At 36.4% G+C, this 17,957-nt stretch overlaps 1 protein-coding gene across 1 annotated transcript in view; it reads left to right on the top strand.

Annotated features, from left to right (window-relative positions):
* Window positions 1-17,341, top strand: part of DACH1 (dachshund family transcription factor 1) — a 487,154-nt gene extending 469,813 nt beyond the window's left edge. The window contains 1 exon segment of the mRNA XM_029055520.1: window positions 14,670-17,341. Coding sequence (XP_028911353.1) covers window positions 14,670-14,707 — 38 coding nt within the window. The 3' untranslated portion in view covers window positions 14,708-17,341.
* Window positions 17,342-17,957: the final 616 nt, after the last annotated feature.

The following is a 17,957-nucleotide window of genomic DNA, read 5'->3' as shown; positions in this document are numbered from 1 at the left end:
CTAATGAATGATGACTCTCTGCACTTGAATCTGAGACCTTTGGACATTTCATATTCACCCAACCCTACAACACTTCTGTAAATATATATGTATAATGTATATATATCCTTTTAATTATTTTTCATTTATTATAAAGTACTTATTTATTCATATTAATGTCTGTTTCCCTCTATAGACTGTAAGCTCATTTTGGGCAGGGATTGTGTCTGCTAATTCTGTTGCATTATACTGCCCCAAGCACTTAGAATAGTGCTCTGCACATAGTAAGTGCCCAATAAATACCATTGATTGATTGATTAAAACTAATGAAGACTGAAATGTTGTCCCTTCCTTGATATGTTCAAGGCCTTGTTTTAAGCAACAGAGAAAATATGAAATAATAATACTATGGCTTATTATGTGATTCACTGCAAAACAATTTAAAACAAGAAAGAGTAAAATGAACACCTTTCGTTGCATATTGTGTTACACTTATTTGCTAAAATTAATACAGAGCCAATCATTTAAGAAAACTGAAATGTGATTTGGTCTTTTTTTCAAGGTAGTTACTAAGGATGTATTACTCAGCATCACAGCTTGGCTAGGCAAATGAGTATAATAATGTCTGGACAAGAAAATTTACACATCTAGTTTATGTCTGTGGAATTAGAATAGATATTACTAAAAATATACAGTGGCGTGTTAGATCATTCATATTTTGACTTGTTTATTTAACATCTTTGTTGATTCTGCAGATTTTGCCCATGACAAATTGTCAATGCAACTCTTGCATTAAGAGACATGTATTTTTCATGATATTGTTTTCTCTGGCAATATGTTGGCTAGCAGTCCTTTCAAGTAATCAAACTATATTGAATAGAGTCATAAACTAAAAAGCAACAATAATTTAGTCTCATTTTAAACTTTATGCTCTATCTCATAGATATTCTTTGCAGTCACTGTGGACAGCACAATGTGTTTATATTTTGAGAAATTAGAAGTAAGAATTACAGATGGTCTTTAAGCTTGGCAAGTAAAAATGCTTATGTAATATTGTTCTGAATTATAGCAATAATGTAGGTGTTAGTCCCAAATCATGCCAGGTGTGCATTATATTTTAAGCTCTGGGGGCACCAAATTATATCATTTCAGAGTTGCACCAATATTCAAAAATCTTTGATACTTGGAAATCATTTTTTCCCTAAGGTTCCTATTCTAGCTTGAAATAACTGCAGATGCTAAAATACACCAAGTCAGATTCACCCAAACCATGAAATCCCCAATTGTAAAGTGCTAGTTTTTTCCTTTGTTAATGAAGTCATTGACTGATTGATTAAAGCTAATGGAAGAGATTGAAATGTTGGACCTTCCTTAATATGTTGGGCCTTCCTGATGCAGGCACAGCTATCCCCACCCTAAACCTCTCTGTTTCAACTAAAGTTACAAGAACTCAGATCAGCAACAGATTGACCTGGGGTAGGGAGATTTGACACTGTCCCTGTTCCCACAGCTGTGGCCAGAGTATAGGTGAAACTACAAGCCATAAAGGGAAAGCAAGAGGGCACCAGTGACTCTCGCTGATGATGCAATGTCAGTAACATCTGAAGCATGATTGAAATGAAAGAAAATAAACAACATACTCTGTGGGGAGAAGATCTGGGAATACAGAGGAATAAAAGGCTAAATTGGGCATATGGAGAAGAGGGGACAGATTGAAATTTATAACATAGTCTTTACCTGAAGTTCAGTGTAGTTATCAATCAGTGGTATTTATTAAATGCTTACTGTGTGCAGAGAGCTGACTAAGTGCTTCCTTGGGAGTCTTGATTGTCATGTCTGGGATTGATTCTGGATCAGATTTTAACATTTCATACAGGTTCTTTCATTTCAGAGATCATGTCTTATTAACTCTAATATTCTCTACCAAGGTCATAGTACATTGTTCTCACAGATTAGGCCTCAATAAATGCTGTTAATTATTCATCTGTAGTATTCATTGAGTACTTACTGTGTGCAGAACACTGTTTTTAGGCACTTGAAAGAATTTAATAAACTAGAGTATGTAGACATGCCCACAAGGGATTTACAGAGTAGAGAGGGAAAGAGCCATTCAAATAAATTATGGATGGCATGTGGGAATATGGATGGGACAGATAATGCATAGGTGAGGCAGAAGGGAGGGAAAATAGGAGAAATGAGATTTTAGTCAGGGAAGGCCTCTTACTGATTCAGTTGGTTTTTCAAATTGTTTTCTAAACTGTTGCTAAATTTCTTCACATATCTCGTTCTTCTATATTTTCTTAATGATGGTATTTGTTAAAGGCTACTATGTGCCAAGCACTGTTCTCAACATTATTCTGGAAATTTTTATGTACACTGTCAACATTGTAAAATGTGTCCAGGTTCACCTTTCTGCACCCAATTTGTTTCCACTAGGAGACAAATTTGTAGTTGAAAACACCACATTTTTTATTTTTTCAAATTGAAAACATTTCTGTTCCTACTGAAGTAGCATGGCTCAGTGGAAGGAACACGGGCTGGGGACTCAGGGGTTATGGATTCAAATTCTGGTTGCACCGCTTGTCAGCTGCGGCACTTTGGGCAAGTTACTTACCTTCCCTGTGCCTCAGTTACCTCAACGGTAAAATGGGCATTAAGACTGTGAGCCCCACATGGGATCACCTTGTATCCTCCCCAACGCTGTGTGACCGTGGGCAAGTCACTTAACTTCTCTGTGCCTCAGTTACCTCATCTGTAAAATGGGGATTAAGACTGTGAGCCCCACGTGGGACATCCTGATTCCCCTGTGTCTACCCCAGCGCTTAGAACAGTGCTCGGCACATAGTAAGCGCTTAACAAATACCAACATTATTATTATTATATAGTTCATCTGCCAGTCAGAAAATGATGAGTTGAGGATTACCTCTGTCAGCAAATCCCCTTTAACCTGCACCAGGCATCAAGAATTTGTCTTACCTGATGAAAACTCAATTCAAAGCTAGAATTTTATTCTGGAAAATCTTGTCCAAAAATGCAAATACAGGTTCAGCAGATGTGTGGGTTTTTTTATTTTGTCACAAAGTAGGAAAAGCAAGGATGTGTTTACTAACTCGTTGTACTGTATTTTCCTAAGCACTTAGTACAGTACTCTGCATACCAAGTGATCAATAAACATGATTTATTGATTGACTGACATTAGAGCTACTTTGTTATATTTTGTGAAAAATGGAATCCAAAAATAATCCTGTCTAATTCAATTGTGACGTTTATGCTTTAAAAAAACCTGCAAAAATGTTGTTCCTGAGAAACACTTCACATGATTACATCTATGAATTGGGAATTTAAGAGTGGGATGTGGGATATTTTACTGATGAGATCAAATTTTTACCCCAATGACATGGTTTTCTCACAAAATTTGAAGAATTATACCAAGATCATTTAAATTCACTTAATGAAGGATTGTTCTAATTAGAAATCTATATCTTAAAATTTCAGAAACAAATAAAGACTAATGAAATCATTTGCCTGCTACAAGGCGTAATAATAATGATTTTCAAGAAAGGGTGAGGATTATGGAAACTTCTGGGCAATCTCCTGCTTTCACCTATCTTTGCTTAGCAGGCGGGCTTCTAGCCTGATTCCAGCCAATTCAGATTATCTGAATAGACTTATGGAGACTATAGTCAATCAGGCAGTATCTAGATCCCAATGTGGCTTTATATAACAGAGAAAATTAATTGTGGACAGGGATTGTATCTACCAATTGTATTGTATTTGCATTTTCCCAAGTGGTTAGTATAGCAGTTAAGACATCAGGAGATATCAAGACGAAGACAAATACAAGAAAGTTAGGTCATTGAGTTAGAATCTTGAGTATTGTCTAGACTGTAAGCTCCAAATGGGCAAGAAATGTGTTTGTTACATTGTTTTATATTGTACTTTCCCAAGTCCAGTGATCTGCACACAGTAAGTGCTTAATAAATATGATTGATTGATTGATTGATTAGTGGAGGAGAGTTTCAGGTTCCTCACAGTTTCAAATCCAGCAGTAACAACAGTAGGAGCCACAATTATTTTCATGATAGCAGCATGGCAATAATAATGACTGTGGCATTTGTTAAGAGCTAACTATGTACCAGGAACTGTACCAAATCAGAGGTAAGTACAAGAAAATCACATCAAGATGTAGTCAATTCATGCCTTAACTATAGTTATTGAACACTTACTGTGTGCAGATCACTGTAGTAAGTGCTTAATCTGCCCACATGGGTTTCACAGTATAAAAGAGGGGGAGTAGGTATCAATCATCCATTTTACAGATGAGAAAACTGAGCCCCGGCAAAGGTAAGTGTCTTGCCCAGGGTCACAGAGCAGATAAGGGATCATAACCCAGGCTTCTGACTTGCCGACCTATATTCTTTCCACTAGGCCATGCTGAAGGCCTCAGGTTATCACTGTTTCTTCACCCTTTCCATGGAGAAAATTCCCCAGTGGAGAAATTCTACAAGATCCTTAGGCCTCTCCATTACAGAATGGTGGGTCACATCACGTGTTGTGGGCAGGGAATGTGTCTATTATAATGTTGGGTTGTATTTTCCCAATTGCACACAGTAAACTCTTGGTAAATATGATAGATAGATTGATTAATACTTTCCCCATCACTGTTGAAGTGAAGCACCTGGGTGGTGGTTACATATCTTGTTACTTTCCCATTTTTCCTAGCTGTACATTATTATCATGCCTGTCTCCCATCTAAACTATAAGCTCGTTGTGAGCAGGGAACATATGTATCAACTCTATTGCATTGTATGCTCCCACATGGCTAGTAAAATGCTCGTCACATAATAAGCGCTAAGTGCCACTGATTCATTTGGTTCATTCCTGTTCAAGGCATTCTGTGCTGCCATGACTCAGAATGCCATGGGACATCTGTATACATGATGGTTGAAAAGAATAGTCTGAGAAGCCATGGTTTAAGAGACCAGAAGAAAATAGATATTGACAATTGCATATCAGGTAGAAATGTTAATGTTAGAAAAATATAATGTTAGAGAAAGTATGTGTTGGGGAGTGGGGGAGATTGAGTAAATGAAGTAAATAACATCTGACAAACCAGAAGAGATGCAAATGTTGGATTGACCACAAGTCACACAAGGAAATGAGAAAGAGGAATGTGTTGTGTTATCTTTGATAGTAGATACTTCATATCTTCTATTTCAGGAAAATAAATTGCAAAGAAAGAATAAATATTTTCTTTAATTAGTTGCTTCCTTTTGGGGGTTAGAGAAAATGGGTTACTGTGTAATGAAGATCTTTTCCATATGTTTCTATTTTTCTTTAAGTGGGACTTCAGTTGGTTGTCTTGTCAAACATCACATGAATCATTACCATTTGTTCATCTCTTCTTTGGTGTCTCTTACTTCAGATAATTAAGACATTTCATTGAGGAAGGTTAGAAGTCTGTGACAATTCCCATTCCTATGTTATTTAAGCAACCATAACTCCTAGATATGATATTAAAAAGTTCTGAAATCTGGCTTTTCACAGCTCTGGGTTTAAGAGCTGTTAGATGGTACACAGTTAACTAGGCCTTTATTGAAGGAACAAGCTTAAATATATTTCAAAGCCTGGAAGTAAATTTTAATAAAATTACAGCCATTTAGTAAAGGTACTACCAACAAGAAATGAAGTTTATAAAACTATACAGTCCCATATATGGTGAATATGTGGCTTATGGAGAATTCCATGGGACAAAGATGCCATAAACTATCCATATTATCTTAAGTAAATTTGCATAATTAATAGAAGAAAAGTCAAAATAATCAGACTACTCCCATCAAATTATGTAATGGATTTATGGATCTACATTTTAGTATTTAATAATAATAATAATAATAATGGTATTTATTAAGCATTTATTATGTGCCAAGCACTATTCTGAACACTGGGATAGATACAAGGTAATGACGTTGTCCCAAGTGGGGCTCACAGTCTTAATCCCCATTTTACAGATGAGGTAACTGAGGAACAAAGAAGTTAAGTGATTGGTCCAATGTCACTGAATATTTAGAGATACATTTATTAGTTATGACTGTGTTATTCTATTTTGTAAGAAAAGAGATATAATGAATCTATAGCAAATTTATTTTTGTGTTTTTCTTTTTTGCAAAACTAATTTCTGAGCATAGTCTTGATACCCTTATTTCCACCTTTTTTTATCTGAACGAATATTGATTAAATGAGCCAAACTTTGGCTTGCTGATTTTCATATTTTATTGACACTTATATATAGCCAAATAGCTGGGTTAGTAATATGCATTGTCCCGCAAAACGTCAAGAGTTTGGCAGTATGAATGGAACAAAAGTATTGCCTTCTTTTGCAGGCATTTTTGAAATGAAACATTCTGCTGCACAGAAAATGTTTTCCTTAGTATAGTCTTAACAGTCAAAACATTTGCTTCCAATAGAAAAGTTTTGTGTTGCCAGTAAACATGTTCAAAGTGGAAACATGTGTTGTGATTTGTGTGCCTACAACAGAAATATGATTTGGGTCAGAGAAAGCATGCATGTTGTTTTTCAAAATGTTTTCACCTTTTACTTTCAATGGAAAAGTGCCCCCCAGTGGAAATGTATAAAAAATGTTTTAAAACATTTCTTCCTTATAAAGCTATTAATTTTTGTTTTTGTTGTTAGAAATATATCCACATAACAATCATCATTGGCTTTCTTAAACACTTTCTTTGTGTGTACAGACCCAGCAAGTGCCCTACTTTGAGCTGATGAAGTTTGTTTGTTTGTTTTTCCTAGAAGTCAGCCCAATTCTCTCCATTTGCAATTTGTGATTTCAGATTTGGCATGATAGTGAAGTTAGATAAGGACTAATCAATCACATTCGATCATAATATGGAAACAAGGGTAGATGAGCTGTTTTTGAACTTTTGCAAAGGGAAACAAACATCACCTTTTTATCCTACTCCATTTTAGATTGCTCATCATTACACTAGGACAGCACACTTTACTGCTTGAATTAATGGGATCACACTAAAAGTGTTTGAACTAAATGGGGAGGGCAACATTAACAGTAAGTTTACATGGCTCCTGTGATCTGGAATGCTTGAGTTTAATGTTGAGATCTCCCTTCACCTAACATTCTCTTATTACCTCATTGCTAGATCATAATCTCCTCCAACTAGATCCAAGTACTGGAAAGGGAAAATGTTGAAAGGGTTTTTTGTTTGTTTGCTTAATGGTATTTATTAAATGCTTACTATATGCCAGGCATTGTACTGAATACAAGCTAATCAGGTGGAATTGTCTCATTATTCTTACAATCTCAATGCCCGTGGGCAGGGACTGCGTCTGTTATATTGTTGTATTGTACTCTCCCAAGCACTTAATACAGCACTCTGCAAACAGTAAGCTCTCAATAAATATGATTGATTGATTGATTATACAACTGGGGTAACTGATACACAAAGAAGTTTAGTGATTTGCTCAAGGTCACACAGCAGACAAGTGGTGGAACCAAAATTTGAACCCAGGTCCTTCTGATTCCCACTCCCATGCTATATTCACTAGGCAATACTGCTTCTCTGGGTTAATGGATGAAAGACATGAAATCTGTGCTCCATGCTCAGAGGTGGCAGTGCTAGCCACATGGATGAAAGGAAAGTACCATTTTTTATACTAGGAAATTCATAGATAAGTGGATAGCAAATAGTTGTTAAAATATTAACCCCAAGAAATCAGAGACTGCTGCGGTGTTATTCTGCAGCAACCTTAGTAGATCAGGTAAGTTTCTTGACTTCTTGGCATTTGTACACTTTTCTATTATTTTTTCTACTGACTACTTACTTCATCATCACTCTTTCCTAGCAATCACTGCCGTTCAGCCCCTAATAATTAACATGTTTCTCCTCACAGTGATTTATAGTGTACTAAGCACTGGCGGGGAGAAATAAGGTAATGAGGTTCGACACAGTATTTGGGCAACAGAATAAGTAGGAAGAAGAACAGTATTGAATCCCCATTTTACAGATAAGGCAGACTTGTCCAGAGTCATTCCCAGAGAGCAAATGGTAGATCCAGATTTCTTTTCTCTCACACTACTGATCCAAAATGAAGAAATCTAGAGAGCACTAACTAGAACTTCAGCCTTGACTTAATTCAAGCCAAATAAACTTCAAATGTTTCAACTTCTGCTTGATATATTACATGAAAATGTAAATTTTCCATTTTCTCATTATTCTTACTGTGGTATGTGTTAGGTGTTTACTGTGTGTCAAACACTGGTCTACGTACTGGGGTTGGTACAAGTTAATTAGGTTAGATTCAATCCCTGTCCCACATGAGGCCCAGGGTCTAAATAGGATGAAGAACAGGTATTTAATCCCCACTACCTAGATGAGGAAACTGAGGCACAGAGGCATTAAGTGACTTCCCTAGAGTCACACAGCAGGCAAATAGTAGATCTGGGATTACAACCCAGGTCTTCTGGCTCTCAGGCCTGTGGTCTTTCCTCTAGACCACGCAGGCTTTTCTGCTGCTTCCTACTAACCTGTTCAACTCCAGAAGCAAGAGTGCAGGAAAGGAAGAACAAAGACTCCTCAAATACAAGCCATTAAAACTCCGTTGCTAAGACATAGAGATCTTTGCAAGAATGTTTTGATGTGGGAGGAGAAATAGTAGAGTAGAATTGTTGTAATGTTACCTTTGGGGCAACTTGCTCGAAACAATCTGCCATTCATTATTTAAGTCTGCAATCAATGGCATTTTTTGAGCACTTACTATGTGCAGAGCACTGTACTAAGCACTTGGGAGAGTAAAACACAACAGAATTAGTGGATATGTTTCCTTCCCAAAACAAATGCCTACAAATGTCTTGTACATATTAAACCATTAAAGTTAATATCTGAGGGCTGGAATTTTATAGTTGACATCGTTAACATTGAGACATTTTTCCATTTGTTAGAAACATTATTCAAATAAATTACAAGAGGACATAGCTGTTTTTAACAGAACTGATAAGTCACATAAAATACTAAGTTCACATACTGGGTTTCATTATCTTATATATGCCCTAAATTGCATATTGTTTCTGGGGTTAATAAGTGATTAATATATTTTTAATATATTCCTAATTAACATTAAGAATAAACATTTTATAAAACCTACTTCCTTCCAATAATGTTTGGTTTTACCTTATGTAGCTTAAAATTGGGAAGAGAACATTACTAATTGGTAAACAGGCTTTAAATAGCCATGGTATTAATTTATATAAAGTAGTTCTATACATCTTTTGGACATGTCAGAGATATGGCTACCTTGTTAATTTTTACTTCCTTTCATATAACATACTAAAAAGTAGTTTTGTTATCATCCCATTTGCACAGTGTTGCTTTTTGGTTCCTGTATTCATTTTGAATAGGTTACTTTTCAGCCACCACTGCCTTTGCCAAAGACTCTCTCAACCATTGCAGAGCTATCAGTTGCTCTTCATGCCTCACAGAAGAGTAAAAAGCCTTTAAGAAAAGACCTTACTCAATTTCTTTTTCATCTCTCTTCATTGCATAGAGAGCAGAAAGAGCAGCAGAGATCACTGAACTGGTTCTGAGATTAGGAATTCTTTCTGTCTTACAGGCTGAGGGAGGGGCTCGACCCAAAAGGCTTTGACTTTTTGGAGAAATTGGGAAGACTAAATGTAAAAAACAAACCAAAAAACTCAATTCAATTAAAAAGGAAGAATGAATCTGACCAAGATGATTGAAGGGAGAATAAAAAATAGATCATGGGAAAGGAAGCAAATATAGAAAAGGGAAGTGAATGAAACATAGACTCTGCTATTGAATTTATGCATTGGGATAAAATGTTTTATAAAAATAACGAGATGAAGTAATTTCCAATGTAATTATGCTAAGATTATCTGGGTCCCTTTGGCAGTTTTTAGAGGATCTTTAAAATATTGTTAAATATTGTGAGATACCTATTGTTATACTCCACAATGTTCTCTCTTTTCTCTGATGACTCCATAAGGTTGGCTACTTAGAGTGAATGGAGTTATGCATGCAGGTGTCAGTTAGATTCTCCAGGGATGAGTAGAAGTCTTTGCCTCCCTGGAACAAATTGTCTGGGAGATGTCAGCTCCAACCCTAGAAATACAGTTGAAGGCATGCATCATCTCCTTTAGTTCTGTATCCCAATATGGTTTTCACTTACATCTGCAGCCTGAATGGGAAGGTAAATTGTGAACACTGAGAACTCTTAGACGTCAATCGTATTTATCGAGCACTAACTGTGTGCAGAGCACTATACTAAGTGTTTAGGAAGGTACAGTATAACAATGAACAGACACATTGCCTATCTACAACAAGCTTACTGTCAAGCAGAGCTCTGAGCACTGGTTTAGACCATTATCCTGACTTGAATCTGCCATTTCCATTCAGGCTGCTGCAAACAGAGAGAGAGGGACGGATGGGGAGCTGGACAGTATTTCATCCAGTGAAGCAGAAGTCTGAGTGAGAGAGGTTGTCTTCCACATTCAGTTCATGTTTTCTCCCTCCTAAAGAACCTCCAGTGTTTCCACATCCACCTCTGCGTCAAACAGAAACTCCTTTGAAGCATTTAATTGCCTTGCTCCATCCTACCTCATCTCTATGCTGCCCACTACAACCCAGCCTGCACACTTTGTTCCTTTAATGCCAACCTTCTCACTACCTACATCTTATCTATCCCACTGCTGATCTCTTACCCACGTCCTGCCTCTGGCCTGAAACACTCTCCCTCTTCATAACTGGCAGACAATTGCTCTCCCTACCTTCCAAAACCTTTTTGAAAGCACAGCTCCTCCAATAGGCCTTCCCTGATTGAATCCTCATTTCCTTTTCTTCCACTCCTATCTATATCAGTCTAATTTGTTCCCTTTACTCACATCCTCTCCCCTCCCCCGACCCAACCCCACAGCAGTTATGTGCAAATCCACAATTTATTTATTTATATTAATGTCTCTCTGCCCCTCTAGAATGTAAGCTCATTGTGGGGAGGGACTTTGTCAGTTATATTGTTATATTGCACTCTCTCAACCGCTTGGTACAGTGCTCTGAATATGGTATGCACTCACTAAATATGATTGATTGATTGATTAATCTTCTAAAGGTGCTCAAAGATCTTGATCCTTTGACCCTGGTACTGACAGTGTCATTTTGATTTACCACCCTCTTTTGTGGGAGAGCAGACTACACTTAACTAAGGAAACTATTGCTATATTTCAGTTTATGTATATTAGATCAGGTATATTATACTACTGTTTTCTTATTTCCAAAATTACTTGAAAATTCTCCTCATGCCGCTAGAAGTTACATCAAAGGCCAAACTCAACTCACAAATCAATTATGTATGGCTCTTCTTTACTTCATTCATTTATTCCATTGAATTTATTGAGTGCTTACTGTGTGCAGAGCACTGTAAGTGCTTGGAAAGTACAATTTGGCAACAGAGAGAGACAATCCTGCCCACAATGGGCTCAAGTATAGAAGGGAGAGAGACAGACATAAAAACAAGTAAACAGGCATCTGTAGCATCAAGAAAAATGAAAAATTCATAAGTAAATGGAATTATAGACAGACAATATATACACAAGTGCTGGGGGTGGGGAGGAGAGGAGAGCAAAGGAAGCAAGTCAGGGTGATGGGGAGGGGAGGGAGGAGCTGAAGAAAAAAGGCAGGCACTTGCTCTGTGGTTAACATACTAATGCCTTTCTATTTCTCAATTTGTCACTGCTCCTCCAGTCTTCCTGGGGAAAGTGCTGGCTCCCATCCCATCCCATCCCAGGAGCAAGTCACCTGATCCTTACCCAGAGGTCCTAACCCAGCTTCCTCTTTGCTCATGATGTCAAATCTGCTTCGCCAGTTCCAGTAAAGCACACTTTGTTTCCCTTTCCCACCTTCCAAAATGTCTGTCCACTGCTCCAAGTAAAAGCATTTTCTTTTTATTTGCTATTCTAACCCATATTATATTTTGGTTTGCAGCTACGATAATAAAAAACAACTCCAGTGATTGCCTATCAACCTCCGCTCCAAACAAAAACTCCTCACTCTAGGCTTCAAGGCTCTACATCACCTTGCCCCTTCCTACCTCTCCTCCCTTCTCTCTTTCTACCACCCACCCTGCACGCTCCGCTCCTCTGCCGCCCACCTCCTCACCGTCCCTCGGTCTTGCCTATCCCGCCGTCGACCCCTGGGCCACGTCCTCCCGCGGTCCTGGAACGCCCTCCCTCCTCACCTCCGCCAAACTGATTCTCTTCCCCTCTTCAAAACCCTACTTAAAACTCACCTCCTCCAAGAGGCCTTCCCAGACTGAGCTCCTCTTCTCCCTCTACTCCCTCTGCCACCCCCCTTTACCTCTCCGCAGCTAAACCCTCTTTTTCCCCTTTTCCCTCTGCTCCTCCACCTCTCCCTTCCCATCCCCACAGCACTGTACTCGTCCGCTCAACTGTATATATTTCCATTACCCTATTTATTTTGTTAATGAAATGTACATCGCCTTGATTCTATTTAGTTGCCATTGTTTTTACAAGATGTTCTTCCCCTTGACTCTATTTATTGCCATTGTTCTTGTCTGTCCATCTCCCCCAATTAGACTATAAACCCATCAAACAGCAGGGACTGTCTCTATCTGTTGCCGACTTGTTCATCCCAAGCGCTTAGTACAGTGCTCTGCACATAGTAAGCGCTCAATAAATACTATTGAATGAATGAATGAATGAATGAATTGTGATAGTTACTAAACACTTAATATGTGACAGCAACATTATACTAACCTCTGGTTTAGATACAATGCAGTCAGGTTTGATTACACCTGACCTACAGGGACTCACAGTCTAAGAAGGAGGGAGAACAAATATCTTGCGTTTTAGAGATGGGAAACTGAAGCATAGAGAAGTTGTGTCTTTCCCAGGGTTACAGAGATGGAGCCAGTTTCAGTTTACACTGCTTAAACATCTCTGGATAAGCCACATGATTTAAAAATAACAAGTCAAATTTCTTTAGAAACAAATTCCCGTGGGTTTGGGATTTATTCATTCATTCAATCCTATTTATTGAGCACTTACTGTGTGCAAAGCAATATACTAAGCACTTAGGAGTGTACAATATAACAATGAACAGACCCATTCCCTGCCCACAGTGAGCTTACTTACAGTCTGGAGGGGGAGATAGATATTAATATAAATGTCTGGGAGTCAGAAAGACCTGTGTTCTACTCCCATTTCTGCCACTTGTCTGCTGTATGACCTTGGATAAATCACTTAATTTCTTTGGGCCTCAGTTACCTAATCCTTAAAATGGGGATTAAGATTGTGAGTCTCATGTAGAAAATAAACTGTGTTCACCTGATTAGCTTTTATCTTCCCCAGTTCTTAGTAGAGTGTTTGGCACATAACAAATGCTTGACGAACACCATTAAAAAACAAACTAGCAAAAAAAACCCAAATGTTTACCAAATGCTTGGGAGAGTACAATAGAGTTCATAGACAAAAATTTACTACCTAGTGGAGGAGAACAGATACTAAAATCAAATACAGATAGGTGGAAGCAACGAGTTTATAGATATGTACTTACTGATTGTTAAGGGGTGGGAGGATCAGAACAGAATGAAAACTTAAGTGTTTAGATGACATAGAACTGCTGAAGTAAAAGTAGTCAGGAAAATATAGGTGGTTCACTATTACAGTCTACAAGTAGAACATCATCTGGCATTTCCTCATCATTATGTGAACATAAGGGGATGGCATCATTTGATACTAAATAATAACCTTTCACTTTGCAGAATTGTACCTTCTAATTGTATCTGTCAATGATCAGTCAAATATTCTGCAATTAACATTTTTAAAAATTTTATTCCATACAAAGGTACTTCTCCCATCATAGTGGAGTAGTTTTAATTAAGATTTTGTAGTTGAATTTAAGGTAAATTTAGAGCTAAGCAAATTCCTTTTACCAATTCCAAATTCCTATTCCCATTGCTCTCAAAGACTCATTCAGTGATTTCTGATTGTTTTTTTAAGTATTCTTTTCCACTTACATACATAATTCTCAATTAGGTGATCAAAGATGAATGATATTTTAGCATCTTAACCCAATAAATATTTAGTTAATCTTGTAGTTAGAAATAGGCTACCTACCATTGGTTGATACTGATGAGCTATCCTAAATGAGATATCAAATAAATAGTTACAAATATGCACAATGGTTACATTTCATGGTATTTTTAACAACATTGGTAAAGGGCTTAAGAAGGAGCTTTGCATTTAGTGAAGGAGATACTGTGAGTTCAGGCAGGAAAAATTAGGTTCTGCAATCTTAGAAGAAGTAATTTCGATTCAGCAGGAATCAACTAAGTTTGCATATCAGTAAAATACACACCTAGGAAGCTCCATCTATTTTCATACTGCTTTCACACTGATACAAAATGTGCATATATTAAAGCTTTATGGATTCTAAAACATGATGCACTCTTCCAACCTTGAAAAGTATTTGCAATTACATACTATCTTTGAAACTGCGTAAAGGCTAATAAAACTCAAAATAGGTCTAAGATTTGATAAGAATTTCAGCTTGTTGTCCAACAGAATAATTTTTGTAGTTTTATTTCCATGAATTAATACTTATTTTAAGATGTTCTCCTTTTATTTTTAGATGGAAGACTTTATTTGAAAACATCTGTAATGTACTGAATCTTTCCTGTAGAAGAAACCTGTGCTGTAACTTTGCAGTAAGACATTCAACATTGGGAAGTTTAGAGAAAACAAAGTGCTTTCAAAGTAACTTCTTCCACATTGTGTATCAATATTCGTCAAAGGTTCAAAGCAGTCAAGAAAGCTGTGTCCAGTGGTTGTTATGACCTGTGGCTCAACCCAGAGACACAGAGAATGTTTGTAAATTACCAGAATCTTGCAGTCAGTCACTGAAACCTTTCTTCTGGACCTTTGTAAACAGAGTTACAGGCAGGTCTGAACTAGGCCTGGAATTATGGTCTTTTTTTTTTAATGGAATGAAAACATTGCCCTTCCCTGACAATTCTGTATTGAGCACATCAAGAAAACCTTCCTACAGTGACCACCAAACTTTAAGACTGTTATGCCCTTTGGAAACCAGCAAAACATCCCAGAAGTGAACATATAAAAGGACTAAAGAGGATTCCTTAAAAATGAAATAAGATATAGAATATAACCCTCTTACATTCAGTTATAATCCTTTGACTTGAGGATTTCTCCTGAAAATATATTTTGCTTTTGGTCTCATATTTTCCTCTTGGGCTATGGATGGGTATCAAATCCCATACAGTGAAATGTAATTTGTATTGGTGAACATATCAGTGAATGTAAGCCAAACCATTTTATGCTATAAAACAGCCTCTTTTTCCTAAAAAAAGAAAAAAAAAGGGTAGAAATTTAAAACTTCAACTTGGCAGGTTTTAGGAAAAATGAAAAATACTTTGCTCCTAATTCCAACTGTTGGTCATATGTACAGTATATAAACACAACATCCAAGGAAGGTATAATGTATGCAGTAGAATAATAGAGTTTAGGAAAATGAAACTTTTAGATAATATGTTTTGTCACCCTGTTGGTCAGAAAGACGCCTTTCTAGTTTTAACGCATGCAGGCATGTAAATATTTGTCCTGGAGTCACAGTATTAATGAATGAGATCTTAAGCATCTGGTGATGTCAGAATTCTGAATCAGCCACTTTTATTTGTATAGTGAATCTTGGTTAGTGCCCCAAAGAAGCACTTTTAAGAATGAACTGTGGCTGAGCAGCAAGTCAAAAGCACCAGAAATATTTTTATATGTTAGTCATATTATGTTAATGTTGCTGAAAAACAAAACCTAACAAACACTTGATGTATCAGTCCAATATCACGTAGCTCTGAGTGATAAAGTTGAAGTTTGTTGTCCTTCCCATATGTGTCATAGGGAAGAGTGGTTATGTATTTTTCTTTTCCCTGTCCTTCTGGAAGCTACAGTATGTATTTTCACCTTTGTGCAGATAACTGGAAAAATAAACTACAACACAGTGCTTATTGCATTTGAAAGTTATGTTCTTTATTTGGCATAATTTTGGGTTGCCCCTTTAAAGACTGATTTTGTGAATCAGCACTGTTACTGATTGCTTAGAGGTTTTGCTTTCTTCATTCTTAAAGTTTATGTTCATAAAATATTATTTATTATACTACATGAATCTCAACCATAAATGTCAATGGCAATTTCCTTAAGAAGTCTTTAGAGATGGATCTGATTCAAAGTAATATTGTATTTGTTCAAAAAGCCCCAAATGTTTTGTAAAAAGTAATATTGAGTTCTATCTGCTTCTGTCTTCATTCAGCATGGTACATATTCAGTTCATTTACTGCATATCTAGACCACCAAAATCTCTATAAAGAATTGCTGTATATAAAAGTTCACATTTTAGTTTGCATTAAAAATACAGCAATGTTTTTTCATTCAAAATAGTATTAAATACTTTCTGTAATTTGTTTTCTAAAGCACATTAGTTCAAAAACATCAATTTATTGCCATAACGTGAGAAATGTTTGTTCCATTTGCAGTCTTTAAAGGGTAATAGCTCTAAAGTTAGAGGAACCTGTGGCAAACCTTTGAATCATATGTTCTTCAGAAGAGAAAAAGCCTACAACTGAAATAAGTAGTAGCATCTGCCATTGCTCTGCTCCTTGCATAGAGTCATCTGTAAGTAGGTTTAATAGTTTTACAATTTATACTTTCAAGACCTTTGGAAACAACTCAGTGTTTGTTTTGACTTTAAAGGAAATGTTAACATGAATTAAAGGGGAAAACCCCTGAAGTGAATATTAAGAAAGAATCTAACATGGTGTAAATATAATAATTCAAGAAATGTTTCTAAGTTAAGTTGTTTTGACCCTCTTTAGTTATACAGATTTTACCATTTTTTGCATAGATGATAAATAAAAGTTGTGCTTATGTTATTGTTTATATGCTTTTGTAATCTTAAAGCTATTAATGTCTAGTTGTTCTATATTATAACCACATTTGCGCTCTATGCAAGCCCTTGGAACAGAACATACTCATCTTCATGTAGGACCTATGAAAATTGTCTATTTTTATCTATATATTTAAAGTTTTCTAAAAAGGAAAAAAAGGTTATTACGAATTTTGTTGTACAAAATCTGTACAAAAATCTGTTTTTACATCATAATGCAAGAATTGGAATTTTTCTATGGTAGCCTAGTTATTTGAGCCTGGTTTCAATGTGAGAACCACGTTTACTGTTATTGTATTTAATTTTCCTTTTCTTTTCAACAATCTGCTAATAAAACTGTCTGAAATCTCCCCGAGACTTTATTTATGGTTCATCTTTATTAAATTTTGTGGACGTATAATGTTGGAGAAATATTTACTTTCTAATGGGAGACATCTAAAAACAACATGTCAGCTCTTTGCAATGCATGGAGAACAATGCTGAATGATTTTATTTAACATGTAACTGCTTCTATCTCTAATATGAATTACTGTGGTGAAAAAACATCATAAAAGCACACACTGTGGTTATTGTTTAACAAGCAGATTTTCCATATTTTGTTTCTTGCCAGCTAAGCAAACTGCCCACATCTACATGATTTATTTATGCACATTTCTCAGTTTATGAAGCTGTTATTTGTACCTTTTCTTTCATATTCAGATATTCCCATGATTCTTATTTCACAAAGCTTTATCCTGAATAATGTGAAGTGGACATATTGATGGAACAAAGCATACTGTTTTTCTATCTACAAGAGAAACAAAGCATATTATTTCCCGATCTACCAGCGAATTGTAGATTAGTTACTCCAACCCAGCATTCGATATCAGACTTCCATCATCAAAGACAACACATTTAGAAAATTTGAAATCTCAATGCATATTTTTTGGCAAAGAAAGAGCATTACAGTATTTTAGGCCACAGAGG

The sequence above is a fragment of the Ornithorhynchus anatinus genome, chromosome 2 (genome assembly GCF_004115215.2).
Source record: "Ornithorhynchus anatinus isolate Pmale09 chromosome 2, mOrnAna1.pri.v4, whole genome shotgun sequence".
Taxonomy (NCBI): Eukaryota; Metazoa; Chordata; class Mammalia; order Monotremata; family Ornithorhynchidae; genus Ornithorhynchus; species Ornithorhynchus anatinus.
This window is presented reverse-complemented; position numbering and strand designations above follow the sequence as displayed.